Raw genomic sequence first — 20,825 nt, 5'->3', positions numbered from 1 at the left:
GTCTGAGCGAGCACGGCCTGGCTCACATCCTCCCCATCTGGACCCACTTCAGGGTTTCCAGGGCCCAGCAGTGGAGGTGATTCAGTGTCATGTCCCTGACCCGCCCTGCTCCGCCGACTCCTGCCACCTATTATCGCCCTCCCTTCCTTCCTCCTTCCCTTCCTTCAGGGCCGTTCACACAGAGCTCTCCCCTACCCGTGGGGGTCGGGTCCTCACTGCAGCCCTGGGGTCCTGCCTTTGTCATCCCTAACAGATGGAAAACTGAGGCCTGGATGAGGAACGTGGGTCTAGCTCGGTCACTGACAGGCCGAGTGACCTGGTCCTTAACTTCCTCACTCGGGGTCTCCGTTTCCCCCCTGTACAATGAGGAGACCAGAGTAGATCAGTCTGCAGTCTCTACTCCTAAGCTTCACGAGGGCAGCAACCAGGTCTGTGTTGCCCAGGGCCATGTCCCCAGCACCCTCAAGTAGCTGGCGCTCAGTACCTTCCACAAGGCAGTCCCACCCCATCAACTGTCTGCACCCCACCGGCGCTGGTTAGCGCCAGTGATTAAAGGGCAGACAAAAGCGAGAGGTGGAGCCTGTCTCCAGCCGAGCAGGACAACACGGCTTTCTCTCCCGGCCTTTTCACGCGCCCCCTTTGGCGGACAGACGACGGGCTCAGAGGTGGAGCAGCTGGAACTGCACGTAGCTCACAGCCTCCCCGTGTGTCCAGGGCTGTCCGTCTGGACGTGCTGCGGGGCTGTGATGGCCTGTTACGCATCATGGGAAAATACGGTCAGGAGCCCCTGGGTTGAAGACCTGTGGGGTCCCCTGTGACCCTGGCAGTCCAGAAGAAAAGGGGCACGAGCTTACCTGGTTTCTGAGGAATCCTGGGCCCAGAGCTGGCGCTGGGGCTGGGGCTGGCTGTTATCACCTGCCGGGCCTTCACCAACTCCCAGTCCTGGCCGGCCCTGTCAGCATGCTGGGGCCCCCTCCGTGCCTCCTTGGAGCAGCTGGGTGGCGGGATGCCCAGGGCTTTGGGCAACTCTGGTGCCCCTTGGGTGGCTCTGCAGGCGGAGTTGTCCCCACTCCTGCTGGCTATCTTGTCCTCCACGTCCACGGGCCCTGCCTCTCCCTGCAGGCCCTCCTCACCACTGCTCTCCTCGGCTTCCAAGGCCAGACACCTGTAGCTCCCATCAGGGATCCGGAAGGCGCAGGGGGCAGGCCTGCCTTCGCTGGGCCTACTCCCCAGGGGTGGGGGTGGGAGGTGGGGGCCCAGCATAGTGCTGCCTCTGCTCAGGGGCGCGGAGAAGCTGGCGCTCGGGCTGGGGCCTGCGTGCCTGCGTGCGTCCTGGTCTTCTCTCCTCTCCAGGTCTCCTCTGGCTCTCTGCAGCTTGACTTCCTTAGGCCACTCACAGAGCTGGGCAACGGCCAACGGCGAGCCTTCCGGGGCTGAGAGGGCCCCCAAGCCCTCCTTCTTAACCCGCCTCTGGTCAGTGAGGTCCCCCCTTCAAGACGATCTGTCTGCACAGAGAGAAGAGAAGCAGCACATGAGACAGCTCACTGGCTGTTTGGGGCTGAATTCCTGAGGCCTATCCGTTCACCTTAGGGCCGCCCCTAGACCTGGCTGGGTCCCGGGGTCCAGGTCCCATGCACATCCGCGGGGAAGTCTCAAGCTTCAGTCACTCAGTGTCTCCAGGTCTGGCCATATGACACTTTATGCCATTTGACACTTTATTTGCTCAGTATTTTTCTGTAAATCCACTTTAAATAACTTACTTTTATTACTTAGGACTTAAGCAATAATTGCAGGAAAACCACAAGAATGTTGTGCTAAGTCGTTTTCCCCAATACACATTAAATAAATAGCTAGTTATTTAAAAATACTTATCCGGGCACCCCCTGGAAAGAATTGTCTCACATGCCACCAAAAGTACATACACCACAGGGATCTCAGGAACAGGGGAGCAGAGGGCGCAAGGCTGGGGACAGGGACCCCTGAGAAGGCTGGGCACCAAGTGAGCCAGTGCAGCGACGTGCCTACATGACAAGCTTCCAGCTGGAACCCCAGCTCTGCCGCTCTCGTGATGGGCAGCTAGCCGTGCGACCTCTCTGAGCCTCAGCTTTCCCATCTGTAAAATGGGAACTATAGTATCTCCAGTATAGTGCAGCACTGACAATTCAGTGAGAAAAATGCACGCAGAGGACTTAGCACAGTTTCTGAGATGCAACTTAATACATTGGCTATTCTTTTATTTCACAAAATTTCTTGCGCTCCTATCACATTCCAGACACTATAAAAAGCACAGGGCGTACAGTGGAGATAAAGAAGATATGACACTCTGGCTCACGAAGACTTAAAATCTGGTGGTGTGGGGAGCATGATTATTTAGAAATGTTAACCATGATAATACTCCGGGAGAAGGGGGAGGGAGCTTCCTCGCGGGAAGCGAGGAGGGGATGGGTGGATGGGAGAGAAACTTGGGTGGAAGAGCTGGCTGGGCTGGGAGGCAGATGGAGAGTGGGTGTGGAGGAAGGGGGAGGAGTCTGGGATGCAGCTCTGGTGACAGTGTGGTGTCGTGCTTTTCATTACCAGAGATCAGCAATAAATGGGAAGGAGCCGCGGAGCAGGTGTTCAGGGGAGCAGGGAGATGCGATCGATTTGGGATTTCCGGGGGAGATGAGCCTGCAACCGCCTCCACCTGGGGGCCTGGAGCGCAGGGGGCGGTTTCAGTCTGGACACAATGGTGAGCAGATCGTTCGTGGAGGCACAGGAGGTGGACCAGGTGCCCCAGGACAGGCAGGTAGCGCTTCAGACAAGGCCAATGGGAGGAACCCTCGGAATCCGCAGATCTCGTGGAACAGATCTTGATTCCACTGCTTCTCAGCCGTGCGAACTCTGGCGAGTGCGAACATTCTGAACCTCACCCTGCTGCAGATGGGGAGAGAAGAACCCCACACACACTCGTGCCCCGGCTGCCCTGTGGGCAGTGAGAACCCTGAGAACTGTGAGCACCTGTGGACACTGGTGACCTCAGGGCCTGGGCTGACCTCAGCTGCCGTGGCACTTGACCTGGAGGCCACGCCTCCGTCCCCAGGCACTCCACCCCCACCCCAGCAGGCTGGGTCTAGGCCTCAGCTTCTGGCTGGAGCGGTGCCAGGAAGAGTCTGGTAGGCAAGAGGAAAGATAAGCGCATTACCAGGCCCTGGGGAAAATCAATGCCAACCAGGGGAAGGCAAATGAGTATCCGGATCGGAAAGATAACGGGCACCTGTTACTGTAGCCTCGGTGACGCAGAAATCAGTGCAGAGAAGCCAGCCTTCTGCCTGGAGAGGCATGTGCACTCACAAGACTGCACGCCTGTCCCCTGCTGGGTCATGCACTGAGGTTACCCAAGCAAACCCTCACAACAGCCCTGAAAGGGGTGCTGTTATTATTACCCCATTTTAGACACGAGGAAACTGAGGCTCAGGTAGGCAAAGGGGCTTTGGCCTAAGCCGCAGGGCCGGGAGCGGACCCCTGCTTTGACTCCGTAGCTGCACGGGCCAGCACAGAAGAGGCCTCCTTCCTCCAGATTCTTTCTCACCAGCTGCTGCCAGATTTCTGCCATCAGAATCTTAAAAGCTCACAAAGGGCCAATGAATTCTGAAAATCCCTCACTGGCTGTGTGACCTCGGGCGGGTGTCTTCTGCACCGTGGAGTCAGTTTGCCCAAAGGCACAACGGCGGGGTTGAGACCAAGGACATTGGTGGGGGGGTGGGGGGGTTCTGTCTAGCCGCGGCACTGCAGGGTGCCGTGATTCTAAGCACTTGGAGCCCCCCACCCCACCGCCCACAGCACCACAGGGACAGATGGCAGGAGGCAGGAGGAGTGGGCAGGGGGGTAGGCCCCCTCTGGCGCCCCACAGGGGCCCCGCCATGCTCTGTCCCTGCTTCTGTTTTGCTGTATTTGATGGTGGCCACGGTTTCCAGGAAAGAAGAGAGAGGCGGAAAAGCTAACTTTCCGCCACCCACACAAATATTTTTGGCCGGCGTTGTCTTCATGTTGCCAAGCGTGGAGGGAGGGGTTGGCAGGAGCTCTTCGATTCAAGTCTCCCTCTTGGGGGAAGGGGGGGCCTGGGCAGGCCCCGTGTGGGCCTGAGACCTGGAACACCCACCCAGCTCAGGAGCTGGGGCCAGGTGGAGGTGGGGAGAGGTGTGACCCATAACTGCAATGGCAGCTGCCGCTGTCTGAGCATCTGCTAGTGCTGGACCAAATCTACTACCTGACACTCCCCGTGGGGCAGGCCTGTGAGTGCTGCCTACAGATGGGGAGACTGAGGCATGGAAGAGCACAGTCCGAATCCAGAGCCACACGGATGGGGAGTGTAGAGCAGGGTGTGACTTGGGCCGCTGGGCCCTGTGCTCTTACCCCTTGCTCTCACTGCAGACTGACTCTGGGGACCCCCACAGCCCCCGGGGTTGCAGGTCAGACACCGCACGCATGTCTGTGTGGGCACATCTTCACTGTGGGCAGCAGAGGCTCCACTCCAGCCTCAGCAGAAATAAGAGGGGGGGTCCTCTAATGCTAGCTCCCCCAAATCCACGTCCCTCATCCGGCCACAGGCTCTAGACGTGAGCCTGGGCAGGAGGGCCAACACAGTCAGCCGACTCGTGGCCCCCATCCCAGAGAGGTGGAAGGGCTCACCCAGGCTCCACAGCAAGTCAGACTCAGGCCTGGCGTGCGAACCCAGGAGGAGCCCAGCCACCCGCTCCCGCTCCTCACGTAAGCCCTGCTCCCTGTGAGCCATCAGCTGCCCCTCCTCACTCCCCTGAGCTTCCAGGAGCCCAAGCAGGGTCCCCAGGACTGGAGGCCTCTTGGCAGGGTTGGAGGCCGCTTGGCGGGGCTGGAGGCAGGAAGACCAGGAGGGGGGTGAGAGGCTGGAACATACAGGGATCTGCGTGAGCGGAGCGTTTTAGACCGACTTCCTCTGCCCCTGCACAGCGCCAGGCACACAATAACAACAACAACGATAACAGCTAATGTTCGTGCAGTGCTCACGACGTCAGGTGCTATTCCAGACACTTAGCATGCATCAGTCTGCTCCTCATCACAACCCTATAAGGAAGGTGCTATTATTGTCACCGTTTTTACAGATAGGAAATCAAGTTTACGTGACTTGCCAAGTTCACACAGCCAGTAAGTGACTGAGTCAGAGTTCACATCCTGAGAGTCTGGCTGCAAATATCACTCTCACCCATAAGGCTGTGCTGCCTCAATAGTTCAGGCAGTTACTGAATGAATGAGTGAATGAGTGAATGAATGAGAAGGAAGGATGGGAGGACCAAAGGATGGGAAAGAGAGAGGGAGGAGGTTATCTCTGGTGCCTCGTACATTGCCTGGCACATACTAGTCCCTCAATAAATATTTATCAGGTAGAATAATGAATGCAGGGTGGCTGGGGCATTAACTGTGCACAGCCTAGGGGCAAAAATGGAGTTAACCTGGGGAAAGGTGTAACTCAGAACTGATTCAGATGGCTCAAGGTGCACCTACGAACCACACCTGTCGGGCAGCACCTTGGCATCAGGAGTGGGGTGGGGAGTAGCGTCTGGCCTGCTCAGAGTTGAGTTTTCCCTGCCGCTAGGAAGGGAGCTTCCCTTGTCCCCAAGAATCTGGGCTAAGAGTATATGTTCCTGCCTTAATATTTCTCTCTCACGAGGGGATAGAAGCCAAGGTGGGGGTCTCTTCCCCCTGACTCCGAAGCTCCTCCACCCCACAGAACTGGAGAGTGCAAGGAAGCCTGGCATTGGCGATGACCTTGCTATGTGTTCTTGAAAGAGTCCCTTCCTTTCCATGGGCCTGCGTTTCCCCAGCTGAAGTAGACCTTGGGCGCAGCGGCTAGGGGACTGAGAGTCACCAAGGCTGAAGCTCTCCCTGAATCCCCTGGGACCCGCCCTGTCCCAGCATTTCCCAGAGTCAGTCCCACAGGGATGTGCCAGCGTGACCCCCCTGTGACTGACCCCTCCTTCCAGTCCTGCATGACAAAATGACCAACCCTGGCCTCTTTCCTGCCTGCCTCAGCCTCCAGCCACCAGCGCCCGGGCTGCCCAGTGGCCCTGACCTCTCCTCCTGCCTCCCTACTTCATTCCTGCCCTCTGTTCCCGCGCACCTCCTGGGTAAGAAGGGGTGTCAGGTGAAGCTAGGGGGAGCTCTGGATGCATCAGGAAACCAGTCCTTGGGAAGAGGCAGCTGTGAGGGACGGGGAAGGACCTAGCCAGGATGTGGGGTGGTCTCAGGAGGGGTGAGTATGTGCCAGACCTCCGTTTAGCATCATGACAGCCGGGTGACTTGGGACCATCACTCACCTCACTGAACTTTAGTTGGCTTCTTGGTAGAATGGAGACTCAGACTCAGCCATTCACTTATTCATTCATTCATTCATTCAACACGTAGTCCCCGAACACCTCCCCACGTGCCACCCCCCCTTCTGAGAGCTGTGCACAGTACACAGTGGACAGAAAGGGAAGGAACCCTGCCCACTCGAAGTTCACATGTTAGCTGGGGTAGGCGGATAACGAATACATGAAAAAGCGTGTCAGACGGTAACAAGTGCAACAAAAAAATAATTATGCAGGAAAGGGGGCCGAGGACTGCAGTGGATCGTTAGGACAGAGAAAACAGTGGCGCTAACATAAAACCCTCGACAGATGCCATCCTGTGTTGTGAATGGCACATGTATTTCAAGTTCACTATTATGTTAACTTCCCATATGCGACTACAGACACATAAAATCAGCATTAGGTGGGAAGCTCAGCAGCACCAGCCTTGCAGGGACCTGGGAGATGCATTTCTTATGCCAATACCCTGACTGTCCAATTGCTCACCACTTTAGAGCCTGGATGTCCGTTGGGAACAAGCCTACCAGTTAAGACTGAGTACTTTTATGATCCGGTACATAAAAAATACAACTTCACATACTGGCATTGTTTCTTTGAGGGCATTCTTTCCCGAGTCCCTTCCATGGACAGGGTGCCTCCTCAGGGTGACGCCCAGAGCACGCGACGCGGTGGGGGACAAGAACGACGCTGCAGTGCAGAGGTGGGGACGGTTAAATCCATCCCCTTCGTGAGTGCTCAGAAAGATGCGACTTTCTCAGGAGAATGGGTTTTCCTGCCATTATAATTGTCCTTTTTATCAAGGGGTGACTGAAGTTATAGTCAGAACTAGAGTGGCTATTTATTAAGCATTGATTATGTGCTGGGCTCCGTACTATACATAGTATGACCTTGTTTGCTGCTCAGAATAACCTCACGAGGCTGGCCCTGACTACTATGCCCATTTAACAGATGGGGAGATGGAGGCCCAGGGAGGATAACCATGCCCACGGTCCCAGAGCAGGAAAATAACCAAACTGGGACCTGGTCGGGGGTGGGGGGTCTGGGGGTCTGAGGAGAGGCCATTTTGCACAGCCCAAAGAGTCCTTGGTTGGGGCCCTGGGTCTGCCACACCCTCTGGGACTTGGCAAACCCTCCACTCCTGGGTCTCAGCGACCACCAACCACACAACCCCACAGCTGGGCCTGGGGTCTGTATGCGCCCTGCACGGAGACTCAAGCCCGGTCCACATAGATGCCCCGAATCCAGCCTGCTCACAAAATCAGCTAAATCCCCTGCACGTCACATCTATTTCTGCCCTGCTGGGTCATAAATACGTGGGCCAGGGAACAAGCTTTAGCAGAACTGGAGAGACTGAAGTCATGGCTATAAATATGGGGTCAAGGCTGGCTGGGGTCGGGCAAGAGGTGGGGCAGGGCCAAAGTCAGCCCGGGAAGCCATGCCCCAGGAGTCTGTTCTCCTCCAGCGTGCACGAAAAATGGAGGCCCGGAGGGGGCGGGGACTGGCCCGAGGCCGCTTGGCCCTCTGGTGAGCTGAGCGTCAGAGGTGGGCCAGGGCACAGGCTCCTGGCTCTAAGAAGCAGCCACTTCTTGTGTTACCTGCTGCCCATGCTCACTAGTCCCCCTCACCCCATCTGAGGGGTCAAACTGGCCTCGCCCCGGTTGAACAGGAGCAAGATATTATGATTTAAGTTTGTAAAATAAACCTCTACTGATAACATACGGCTTTTTACCTGTTGGGTATATTGAGGTTCTCAAATGTTCATGGGGAAGAGGGTTCTATGACTAAAGATTCAGACAGTTTCCGACCACAACCACCTCTCACTCAATAGGACCTTCCGCTCACCATGCAGAGTGGCCCAGCCCTGCGCTGGGGCTGCCAAACTGACCCAGCAGCCGATTGTGGGAATCACTTCCCAACTCTCGTAGCTTAGGATCAGCCACGGTGGGAGTCATTACACCATGCAGATGGGCAAATGCTGCAAAGCGGGGCTTTTTTTCCTGCTGGAGAGCCAGCTATTAAGCGTTTGCCAGCACACCACTGATCAAGACCTTGACTGGTGGATGCCTACCACGCCTGCTTCCTGGCTGGCTAACCTTGGGCCGTGAGCCTCCACCTTCCCACCTGGAGAGTGGGAACCATAGCCACACCTGCACCATGGCTACTGTGAGGGCTAAGGGAGCTTGTGCCCCTAAGGGTTAACACAGCAGTTTCCAAACTTGCCTGCATTTAGATCACCGGAGGGTCTTTGACACATTCCAAAGCTTTGGACCATTCAGGCACAACCTCTGGGGGCACCAGTATATTTGTGAGATTTTCCAGGTGACTCCAGCATGCAGACAGGTTTGGGAACCTCTGGCTCACATTGCCTGCCTCTTCGCAAGCCTTCGGCAGCTGTCTGGGAACCACAGAGAGCTAGGGGGCAGCATGGACCCCTCATTCCTGCTTCATTTAACTCATGGGGCGAAACTGTATTAAAACAGTGATGGGGACATGTTTGTTTGCTCCGTGTAAAGGCCTAATCTCCCTAAAGCGTGCAGGAGGTGCTGCTCCCAGGGCCCACAGAAGGAAGGGCTTGGGCCTCCCCCTCCAGATGTACGCCTGCCCCCGCCCCCACGCCCCAGGCAGATGGGCCATGAGTTTATAAACCCCAGAGAGGCCTCACTTCATGTGGTGCTCAGCTGGCCCGCTGGGGAAATGGAGAGACTTCAGTCTGGTCTCTCTTCTCTTAGAAAGGGTGGCTTAGAAAGAGGCTGCCTCCTCTCAACCCAGAGGCCAAGGGCTCCCAGCTTGGCTCAGCTTGGGGGCCATCCAGCTGCTGGCCTGGAGGACTCAGATTAAGAATAGAGCCCTGGCTGGCGTAGCTCAGTGGATTGAGTGCAGGCTGTGAACCAAAGTGTTGCAGGTTTGATTCCCAGTCAGGGCACATGCCTGGGTTGCAGGCCAGGGCCCCCAGCAACCGCACATTGCTGTTTCTCTCTCTCTTTCTCTTTCTCCTTTCCTTCCCTCTCTAAAAATAAATAAATAAAATCTTTAAAAAAAGAATAGAAATATCATTTTCTGGAAGCTTCAGCCCAGCTTCCCCCTGGACCGCCATCCGCAACAGCCAGTGATATAAAATAATCGCAAGAGTGGCTCACATGGATCGCACCCTTCCCATGCACTGGGATACAGCACAGTAAGCACCTTAAAGGCGGTCTAGTGCGGAACTACGCGGTCCGGAACGGTGCCCCAGCCACGTGTGCTACTGAGCGCTTGTCGCGAGTTCCAGCTGAGATGTGCTGGAAACGGAGACTATGACACACCGGGCTTCCAAGACTTAGTACCAGAGAAGAATGTAAAATGTCTCATTAGTAACATTTTTTAGATTTATTACATGTTAAAATGATGTTGCTTTGGATTTAAATACGTGTATTACTAAAATAAATTTTAGAGCTTTCGTTTCTCACCTGTTCCTTTTTCCTCTCTCAGCGCGGCTGCTAGAACACTGAAAACGACGCGTGGGCTCGCACAGATGTCGCTGGGTGGCACCCGCCTGGAGGCCGGGAGGGCCCGCCGTCCGGTACCCCCTGGGGCTGCTCCCTGGCTGTGAGTTGTATTCTGCTTCCTGCCGCTTGCCAGCTATGAGACCCTGGGCAAGTAACATGACTCTCCGTGCCTCGGTTTCCCCATCCGTAAAACTAGGATAATAATTGTACCTACCTCTCGTGGTTTGGGCGTGGATTTAATATGCCCAGCAGAGAGAAAGCACTCAGTAAAGATCAGCTTATCAGGGGACCATTTGGCACTAAGCTGAGTTATTTCACTGGATTACCTCATGCCTCTCAGTAGGGGCTGAGCTGCCTGTCAGTGGCAGGGAACAAGCAGAGCCTGGGAAACTCCTTGGCAGGCTAGCCTAGAGGGAGTCCAAAAACTGAGTGTGGGTGGGGGAGGCATTGACTGGGGTGGTCTTTGAAGATGTCACCCAGCGCTGACACTAAATTATGCTTCTGTCTGCCCGTTACTTGGGGCTCCCCACTAAGCCTCTCTTCTCTGCTACATTCTCCCTTTCTTCCCCAAAGTTTCACTCCACCCAGTGAATGTAACGAACCCTCACTGGTGCCACTGGGGGCCAGCGTTGTGCAAGACACCATGCAGGGAACAGAGGGAAAACGGAAGTGGGTCCTGCCACCGGGAGTCTGGCACGGACAGCAGGGCCTAAGACAGGGGTTGGAATATCCATAATACAAGGTGGGGGAGACAAGGGCCATGAGGAGCGATTTAGCCTCCCTAGGCCTCAACTGCCCCATCTGGAAAAGGGGACCAATAACTGCACCATCCCCTAGGCAAGGATGTGGGGATATAAGGAAGGGACGTGGGGGAAGCCCCGGGCTGGTGCCAGGCACACGGGACGGGCTCAGGAAGCACGGGTCATGATTCTGGCTCCTCCAGGGCTGGCGCCGAGTCTGTTTCGCTCGGCATTCATTCCCTCAGCAAGAAGCTTTGAGCCTGATGAGGGCTCTGGTATGTTCGTTTGGCCCTCTGCTGGAAAGACTCTCAGTGAGTGGTGGAGCTGAGATAAAAGAAAGGAATCATCCCCTCCCCTCCCTCCACACACGCAGGATGAAATAAAATAATGAAAGGGAAAGATGTTTTGTCAACAGTTATCCACAGCTATCATTAAAGATGCACAGGGCACACTTATTGAGGCAATGGTGGGCTGGCTGAACGAGTGTGAGGGTGTCACACACTGGACACGCAAGGTCCAGGGGATGGAGGCACGGTCCCAGCTGTGGAGCAGATGAGGAAAGGGGGCAAGGGGAGAAGAAGCTACAGGAGCAGGCTGGAGGGCACTGAGCTTAACCCTGCAGAGGCGACGGTTTGTCCAACCCAACCCCTGCCTCTCCTCGCCGCCGCAGCCTGGCCCAGCACACAGTAGGACGCCCAGCGCTGCTCCTCCACGCTCCGTGTCCACGGCCCTCCCCTGGGCCTGAGAAAAGGGCAACATCACGTTGCTGCTTCACGTGACAGGGACAGTGTGGGTGACGGCGCTGATCCCAGTCCCTGGCCCAGAGCCAGAGCCCGGTGCCCTCAGAGACGGTGTGGGGCAGCGGTTCCCCGAGGAGCTCTGTACCCTGGGGGCCTCTGAACCAAGGATGTGACCTCGGGCGAGTCACTTCACCTCCCCGCGCCTGTTTTTCCATCTGCAAACCGGGGCTAATTACAGTGCTTGCCTTCTAGGGCTGTTGGGAGGATTAAACAAGTTCATATAAGTAAAGAGCTTAGAGCCCAAGGTGTGCAGGCACGGCAGGTGTCCCGGTGGCTGCAGTGAGGGGCTGTGCCAGTGTGTCAGTAATTGGGGGTGGGGGGAGGGAGGGGGAGCGGCGAGGGGGAGCTCGAAGGAACCGCAGAAACCCTCCGCCCCGGCACCTCGGGGCTTCCACACCGTGTGTCTGTGCCTGTGCGCGGTTTGCGTCTGCGGGCATGTGTGTGTTGTGTGTGCGTGCTCGTCTGACTGCGTGTGGCTGCTTGTGTGTCTGTCTGTGCATGTATGTATGCATGTGTGTGCGTGCATGCACACATGTGGCGGGGGGTGTGGGAGTCTGTCTGCAGAGCTGCTGGGAGTGGCCCAGGAGGTGGCTCAGCCAGACCAAACAATCCCAGCACTTCAAGCTCCAGGCTTTTCTCTGGCTGTTTGCTTTCTTTCCCTCCTTCCCTGTTCCCCTTTAACCAGTTCCTGCTCCCAGAGAGCAGAGCGGGGAGGGAGGCCCTGGCAGGGTAGGGACAGGGCCCTTCCCTGCCCCTCACCCCACGGTGGTTTCCCAGTTTCTTGCCTCCACCCTCCAGCGTGGCCTCACTGCCACACTGACCCCACACAGGCCCCTCCCCTCTCCCAGCCTCAGTTTCCTGGATTCCTCCAGTAGGAAACTGTCCCGCACTCCTGCTGGCAATGGTAATGAATACCAAGTCCCTGCCCTCCACTGCCCGGGCGCTGGGGCACAGCACTTTCCCAGGAGGTGTCTGGTCGTTTCTGTGGCAAGATCGGAAACTAGTGCCTGGGGCAGAAGCCCTCCTGGGGCTCCCGAGCCTCTGGTCCCTGGTTCTACCCTCCACAAAGGCTGCAGCCCTGACCCGGGGCCAGAGAGACCATTGAGAGGCTCAGCTCAGGGCCTGGCCTCAGGCCGCCAGGTTCCCATTCAGCTAGGTAGTATTCGCTGAGCACCTACTATGTGCCAGGAGCTTTAGGGTGGCTCATTTAATCCCCACAACCACCCTATGAAGCAGGTTCTATCTCTTTTTTCCCGATTTTGTAGATGAGGAACCTGAGACTCGGAGTGTGGTTAGGTCACCTTCTTGAGGTTACCCAGCCAGAGGGGTGTGGCTGGGACTGGTGCAGAGGCCCGAGGAAGACTCAGCGCCTTTCCCTCATCTCAGGGCACATTGCCCAGAGTCATTCTCTCGCACGTAACATGACAGTGACTCTCTCCCTCCCGGTCAGCAGAGCTACTGACGGGCCTGACACCTTCGACCTATTATTTAAGAAGTGCCAGACACAGTGTGTGCCGGGGCTCATGTGCGTCATCTCTTGAATCTTCACGACAACCCATTTTACAGATCAGGAAGGTGGAGCCGAGGACACACAGGGACCTGGCGCAGGCCCACGGCTGCAGCGGGAGAGGGGCACAGGCGCCCTTGACCCCTTTGCTCCTTTGTGTGTCTCCCTCCCCGACAGCAAACTTCAGCTCCCCGCTGCCTGGCGTCAACATTGTGGTCACCCGTAGACCTGGAGGTGGCTCTGTAGACAAGCTGCTTTGCCTCCAGCCCACACTCTGCCTTTACAGAACCCAGGACACAGAAAGCAGGGCGGGATCTAATCCTGGGGAGCCCCAGGGCATCCCCATGAGTAGGTAACCTGTGGGTAACCTGAGTTTAACCAGAGTCCCTGGTTTCCCTCAGAACCCAGTCTTAGCCCACCAAGGGTGACATATTTAAGGGGACCGTGGTCGTATAGACAGTTCCATTTTCCAATTGAGAATGTGTCATTAGGGAATGTTTCACTAAACCCACATCCTGCCCTCGCAGCGGTGCCACTCCCCACTCCCTGGGCAGGCGGGTCTCTCTAGAGATGCCCACGAAGCTGCCCAATGCATCATAAAGCTGGACTCTGTTTGCCCTTGAACCTGGGGTGTAGCTGCAGGGCCCACAAGGTTGGTTAGAACGTGATAAGTTCTGCAAGTCGGGAGTGTGCCCCTGACCCTGGCCAGCTGCTTCCCCAGGATTTGGGACAGCTCCGAACCTGGGCCCAAGAGTGAGGATGACTCCACATGACCTGCCCGCTCCAGGCAGCCTGGCCCTAAAGCTCACAGGGCTCTCCCTGCCCCCTACCCCAGGGCAGGCACGCTTCTAGAGAAACAAGAACCCCCTGGAAACAGACAGATGTCACTCCATCCTAGGACAGAGCTAGAGGTTCCTTCAGCCTCCCAGAGGACAATGTCTTCTGGGGCCAGAGGGAAGTCTGAGGTGCCGAGAGGAGTTTGCCCTGGGCTCCTTCCTCTGTACCTGCTGCCTCCCCGAGGAGGGGTCAGGAATTCACTCCTCACCCCAGGACGCCATCCCCATCCTTGAGCCAAAGTCTGGTGCCCTCTGCCTGTTGCAGGACGAGACAAGAAAGAACCGCCTGGGAAGCTGCGCCCACTGCAGGAGAGCAGGGACGAGCCTGCCTGGAGAGCTGCGGAAGGAACCGTCAGCCACGAAGGTCCACAGGTAAACAGTCATCGTCATGAGTAACAGTAAGAGCAAGAGCGGGCTGCTCAGTGAGGGGGAGGCATGCAGGGGCCCGTCCTCAGTGACACCAGCTCCAACCAGCCCAGCCTGGAGAAGTAACTGGGGGGCCCTCCACACCCCTGCACCCCTCCCAGGTCAGTCCTGGGTTGGCACGTCAAATGCAGCTGAGTGGCCAGGGAGCCAAGGCTGAATGGCAGGAAAGGCTGAAGCCAGGCTGGCCCCCGGCTTACTCACCCACCCTGGCAATTCAAAGCGAGGCTGACGCCGGCCAGAGCACTTGAAAATGTCAGTTAGAGAACAATCTCTTTCCCAAACTCCTTGCCTTTGACCTTGGGCACCCAGCCCTGATCACAGGGACAGGCTGATCTTTTCCCCAGCTCTACCTCTTCCATCCCTGGTCCCTTCCCACACGTCACGCACGCACATGCACGCACACACGAGCTCACACACACACTCAGAGATGACAACTGAGCTTTTCACTCTAATCACAGGACTACAGGGCTGCTATTTTGTGGGGACCCAGAGAAGGTCTACATAGCAGATTGCATCTTGGCAGTGCTTGCCTTGACAGCCAGCATGGACTCTCTGTGGTCATTTAAAATGGTCGAAGCCTCGAGAGAGCCGAGACGCCCAGGGCCCGGGGTCTCCCGGCGGCCCTCAGTCTCCACTCATGTGGGTAGTTTACATTTTGTTGGAATCCACTCGCCGGTCCGATGTGCTTTTGTATAGTTTTCCCCAACATGGGTGAAAATAACAATCCTTCTTAAATGGCACCACCTCGTGAGCTGCCAGAGCGGCGCGCACCGCCCTCTGGGAAACGCGCTCCAGGCTCTCAGCCTGGCACGGTAGAGACGGGGGCACCTGAGGTCTGGAGGTCGAGGAGACCTGTCCGACACCCACGGAAGGCATGGCAGGGCCACCCCCAGGACCCAGTGCCCAGCTCCCAGCCAGGCTCGCTCCTTAGGGAGAGGACACCCAGCACGGAGCTCCCCCTGGGCCTCCATCTGCCACAGAACCTGAGGGCAGCCTCCGGGCTTTCCCCCCGGGCTGAGCCCACGTCCCAGCAGTCCTCCGACCCCCTCCAGGCCCGGACAGCCCCCAGAGCGTCTCCCTGATGCTGTGGGAAGCTGTCCCCTGTCTTGGGCTTGGTTTTCTCACCTTCTAGGGCTGCCGTGAACATGCCACGGTCCCGGCGGTGAGCATGCTGAAAAAGATGAAAACGGACGTGGGAGGGAGATTGTGCGCAGCCCCTTGCTCTCTGCCTCAACCTTTCTCACTTGGAAATGGGTTGAAGTTTGGCAGGTGTGAGACGGCGGAACTCGCTGGAGGAAAAAGAACGAAGGAGGATGGCGGCCACAGGCGAGTCCCAGAAAAAAGGGCCGCCACCCGCCTCGGTGTGTCCTCACCCTGGCGGACCCTCCCGGGAGGCAGCCAGCAGACACCCGGGCTCTGGGGGACAGGTAGAGGTCTGCCCAGGACTCGGGCCACAGGAGGCCAAAAAGAGGGCCAGTTCAGCTCTGTGAGCCGGTCGCTCCACTGACCAGCAGACACGCTTACATGTTCACACACACACTCATCCATGCAACACATACACACACACACACACGCCCCCCGAACTCAGACCGACACTCACACACTCTGACGCGCTGTCACTTGTACAGATGCAGAAGACCCCCACCCTTTCCAAGGGGGGCCCCTTCACACACACACCCCCCGAGGCACACGGCGGGGCCGGCCTGCCTCTCTCCTCCCCGCAGAGCCCCAAGCCCCAGGCTTGGCGGCGTCTCCGTCCCGCTGCCTGGAGACACATGTGGTTTCAGTTAGCAGCAGAGCGGGCATTTCCGTCCCAGACAGCGGGGCCCTGCCAGGGCCCCGGCCCCGGTGGCGCCCACAAGAAGGGCCACCTCGCCCCCACGCCTCCCCTGGCCATCCTGGGGACCCCCAAGACCCCTCTCTCCTGGAAGACGCTGCTGTCCTCTTCCGAGGCCTCCCCTCACCTGGAGCCAGCATCCGCACGCGCTCGCACAGGGCCCGGCTGTGCCCGGGCTCCGGCCACGGCTGCCCGCCTGCCTCCTCGATCCTGCTCTGTCTCCAGCAGGCTGAGCAGGATGGGAGGAGGGCAGGGTGTCAGGGGGGCGGGCGGGAGGGAGGGGAGGGGGCGTGTGGAAATGAAACTTTAATAACAGAGCCCCTTTTGTTTCCGAGCATATGGGATATTTCATACATACTGAAGACATTAGCCGTCTATATTTTTAAGGGCTCGGGCTAAAGGATGAATAAATACAGCCCATGTTCGGCTCGGCACACACGCACAGGCACGGGCTGACTTCTGGAGCATTTCAAAACCTCGGAAAACGGCCCCAGTGACACCGGACACTTAAAAATAAATATGTTTCCAAAACCTCAGGCTTGCCTTGCCCCCTCGAACAGCCACCTGGAGGCCGTGGGGCTCCTTTCCTCCCGCCGCCCCCCTTCTTCCCCTTCTGCCTCTGGCTCTGCAGTGGGGAAAGCGAGTCCCCGGAACCCAGTGCCCCCCACCCCATCCCAGTTCTCTTTCCTGACAGCCCCACCCCCAGCAGGACCCCAGAATGTTAGTTAGGAAAGAGCCTGGAAATCTCTGCCTTCCTCATTTCAGAGACAAGAGACCAAGGCCCAGAAAGGGGCAGGGACTTGCCTGAGGTCACACAGCAAATCGGGAGCTTGAGGCCACGGGGCAGTGCTTTCTTCCTTCAACAGGAGAGATCCCCCACTGTCCCACCTCAGGGCTGGGGGCAGGGAGACCCTAGAGGCCCAGAAGGAGGGCCAAGGTGTGGTCTGGGAGCGTGCCCGCCTGCCTTTCCCATTGGAGGGCTGCTCTGGGACCCCCCCCAACTCTGGGCACCCATCCAGGGGAGACGGCAGCAGGGCTGGGAACTGGGCCGGTCCCAGGAAATCCCCTTCAGGCTGGCAGATCCCAACAGGCCTGGAGGCCTCAGGTATGGGAGCCTCCCTCCCTGACAGCTTGGCTCCAGGTGTCTTGTGCCTCCAGGAGGAAAAACAGAGGCCCAGAGAGGTCCAGACCTTGGTCAATGTCACGTAGCAAGACAATGGCAGAGCAGAATACCGAACCTGGGTCTTCAGAGGTTGCGCTTGCTGGCCCGCTTGATTCCCCAGCTGCCTCTGGTCTGCACACCTTCCCCAGAGCCTGCAGTCTTCTCCCCTCCCCCCAGCCCCGGCCCCAGCCCCAGCAGTGGCCTCAGCTTCCCACTTCTGTCAGAGCTCAGTCCCCTTCTCACCAGCTGTCTGACCATCCATTTAGTTCAGTGAGCACAGTGCTGGACCCATAGCAAGTGCCCGTAATAAATGTGAACAGCTTATGACAATGACGTTGAATTTCTAGCATGCACCAAGCCCCACACAGGCACGGGGGCTGCATCTGTGGCCGTGAGACAAGTCCACGCCCTCCAGGGCTCCCAGGAGAGAAAGAGCCTCCCTCTTTGCAGGCCTCTTCTCCCCATTTGGGGGAAACTAAGGCTCGGAAAGGTCCAGAAGTTTCCCAGGCCACACTGGCAGTAAGTAAGGGAGCAGGTCCTTTAATCAGGACTTCCTGAGGCCAGAGTCAGTGGTCAGAATCTCCAGGGGACTCCCCACGTGGTCCCAGCCCTGTTCCCAAGGCTGCCAGCACTGTGCCACCACCAGGGGTCTTCACGTTTCGTGGGGACAGGCAGGCAGAGCACCCCAAACCCTCCACGAAAACGGGGCTTTGATGCAGGAGCTGGAGAACTGGGTTCTTGGTCTCAATCTGCCACTGACAGGGTGAGGTCCCTTGTCTAGGGACACAGTGTCTCTCCTCTGTGAGGTGGTGATAAGCTGTCACTGAGCGAGGGCAGCTCTGTGGTGCATAAAGAGTGTGGCGCATCCCCCTCTGGGGCTTCGAGTCATGGACGGACCTGCGTTACTCCTTTCGGGGTCCCAACAGGTCCTGCCTGGCCCCGCCTCCAGCAGTGCGCCTCAGTGAACACAGCGAAGGTCCGCAGACGCAGCTTCCCGGAGAAGCCCTGGCATCTTGTCACCTCCCCTCAGTGACCCCATGGCAGGTCCCCATTGCCTGAGTGCGGCCAACAAGTTAGAGGGACATTCAAGACGCCTGGGAACCCGGTCCCCACCTGAGTGCTCCCGCCTTTCCCGAGCCAGTGCCAGCTGGGTTCCGCAGGCCTCTGGAAGCCTTCCTGTCCCCCAGTGATCTGAGCTACCCCCACTGTCATCTGCCGCCCCTGCTATCATCAGCTTGCCGATGAGCCAGGTCCGTGAACGTGGACGCATGAACTTGCCACTCTTGCGGGGGCAGCTCAGAGGCCTTTTCAGAAGGAGGCTCCGTATGAGTTCTCGGCTGGGTTCCGCATCAGATGGTTTCCAGGTAAGTGAGAGGTGGTTGTCTCGTGCTAATTGTTTCCTGAGATAATAACAACAGCCTTTCGTGGCGCATGTGCTCTGTGCCAGGCACTTCGCTGGAGTTCCATGAGCATCGCCTGCTTGCTCTGAGGGGGCTGGAAGGGAGGCCACACTGTTCGCTGGAAGCCCCCCAGCCCGAACTCGGCAGAGCCCACAGCCAAGTGAGGCCCGCCTGGCTGCAGCCCTGCTCTTCCCTACCTTTTAGGTCAGTGTCTTCTTGCCCCAGCCAGCACCAGCCCCTTGAGGGGTGAGATTCAGGACCAGCCTTTCCATTGTCCCCACGTCCGAGCAGAGCATTAATGGACAGTTGCTGGAGTGAACACTGGAGTGGGCCCGGTGGGAGTCTCTGATGGAAGGAGGTGGTGTAGGTGTGCCCATGCACTCACGTGCTGCTGCCTCAGCATTGCACAGCCCGTGACCACGAGTGGCCCCTGGAGGGCAGGGGGCCCTCACAGGTATGAACCTGCTGTGATGTGCCTGAGGATTCTGACCCCCTCTGTTTCCAGTCCGGCCCAATTCACACCCTCCCTCAGGCAGCCTGGTGGGCGCACTCCCGGGAGGCCACTCTGAGAGGGGTGCAGTGTGCTCCAGCCCGGAGCACCTGGGCCCAGGAGCCCTGCTGTGCGTGCAGAAAATGAGGGGTGGGGAAAGCAGTTCTCAGGCTCACAATAAGAGATGATAAATACAGGCCTGAAGAAACGGAAGTCCCCGAAGCCCACTGCCTCCTACTTAGCAGAAGCTGCAGGAAGACAGGAGGGATGACCTTAATTCCCAAGGAGGGCACACTAAGGCACTGCACTCAGTTCCCAAAACCTCACTGTTACAGCCTTGCAGGGAGGCGCTAGCCGCTACCACCCAGCCCCCTCCCCCCCAGCCTCCCTAGGGAGCAGAAGACAAGTCACCAGGGCACCACCCTCAGAGGCTCCCCTGGATGGGCACCTGGCCGGGCCAGTTGGTGTAAAGTCGTACCCCACCTTCCTTGTCCCTCTGGCCTCTGGGTGCTGATTCAGGTCTTCAGTGAGTAGGGGGACTGAGACAGGGCAGGAGGTGGCAGCCCCTTTGGGTCCCCAGGCCCAGTTCAGCAGGACACCGGTGACTGAGCTCTGTCTCCCCAGGGACCTCAGGAAGGCAGCCGGCGGTGAGAGGCGAGGACCTCAGGCCCAGGCACCCTCGTCTCTGGCAGAGCAACCTTCGCCAGGGCCCCCACTGACACAGGAGCCGCCCTGATCAGATCACCGGTAATTGAGTTGCTTTGGGGGGTAAATTCCATCCAGATGTGAAGAGCAGCGTGGACTTCCTGAGCAGAGCAGGGGCGGGGTCCTGATACACGGGGGCCGTGCAGCCAACTTGCCACACGCCCACGAGGCCTAAGACAGAACACACGGATCTTCTGAAAAAGCCAAAAGTTGGATTTCAGGACCGGGACATCTGAGTCCAACCTCCTGAGTGGGAAGATGGGGAAACTGAGGCCAAGAGAGTCTAGGGAGCAGAAGGCACTGCTCCAGCAGGAACTGGTGGGTTCTAGATCTCCTGTCTGGCCAGGTCTCTTAAGTCTGGGACTTTCAGATGGAAGTAGGCAGGACAGCCCCTCCCCAGAAACTCCCATCAGCCTCAGGTTAGGGGGCCAGGAGCGCGGGTCACTGAGTAGGGAATCTGCCGTGGGGAAAGCGCTAATCTCCTCTAGCTTAAACCCCAAACCAGAGAGAGCTCTGCATTTCACTTTCAGAGACTGTGGGGGCAGGGAGAGAAGGTCCCAGGGGAATCCCATAAAAAACATGCCCCCCGCTGCTGCCCCCCTTGCATGCTGTCTTGGGAGAGCGTGGGGCCTGGGCCTCTGTTCCCAGGGGAGGCCCTCCACGCTTCTCCCCTTTGACCTCCTCTGGGCCACATACCTTCCTGGCTCCTCTGGGCGGACTTACTGGAAGGCAGGAAGAGGCCAGCCAGCCCCAGGGAGGTGGGGGGGGCACATGAGAACTTGGAGAGAATGAGAGGAAATGAGGGGGGAGTGGGCTGGGGTGGGGGGAGATTAAGAGGGGAATTTTTTTCCTCCTGCCTCATGTTTTGGCTGCCTTAGTGTGAACATGTCTAGGTGCCTTATCGCGAAGACCAGCGTAGTCTGCAGGAGAAAGAAAATAGTGTCTACAGCGGGAAAACTACATCTTGATAAAAACATCCCTTTGCAATGGCATTGTGGGTCTCTTATCAGCAGGCGGCTGCACCCCACATACCTCTTGTCTGGCTGTGCCCAGGCCCCAGCCTGCTCTCTTTCTC

General features: G+C 57.8%; 1 protein-coding gene across 1 annotated transcript in view; it reads right to left on the bottom strand.

Annotated features, from left to right (window-relative positions):
- SYNPO (synaptopodin) overlaps nucleotides 1-16,215 on the bottom strand; it is a 50,990-nt gene extending 34,775 nt beyond the window's left edge. Inside the window, exons 1-2 of the mRNA XM_028527979.2 lie at nucleotides 16,121-16,215; nucleotides 855-1,505 (exon numbers count right to left, since the gene is read on the bottom strand). Of these exons, the coding sequence (XP_028383780.1) occupies nucleotides 855-1,263 (409 nt within the window). The 5' untranslated portion in view covers nucleotides 1,264-1,505; nucleotides 16,121-16,215. The remainder of the gene's footprint in view (nucleotides 1-854; nucleotides 1,506-16,120) is intronic.
- Nucleotides 16,216-20,825: the final 4,610 nt, after the last annotated feature.

This window comes from Phyllostomus discolor, chromosome 13 (assembly GCF_004126475.2).
Source record: "Phyllostomus discolor isolate MPI-MPIP mPhyDis1 chromosome 13, mPhyDis1.pri.v3, whole genome shotgun sequence".
NCBI classification, from domain to species: Eukaryota; Metazoa; Chordata; class Mammalia; order Chiroptera; family Phyllostomidae; genus Phyllostomus; species Phyllostomus discolor.
This window is presented reverse-complemented; position numbering and strand designations above follow the sequence as displayed.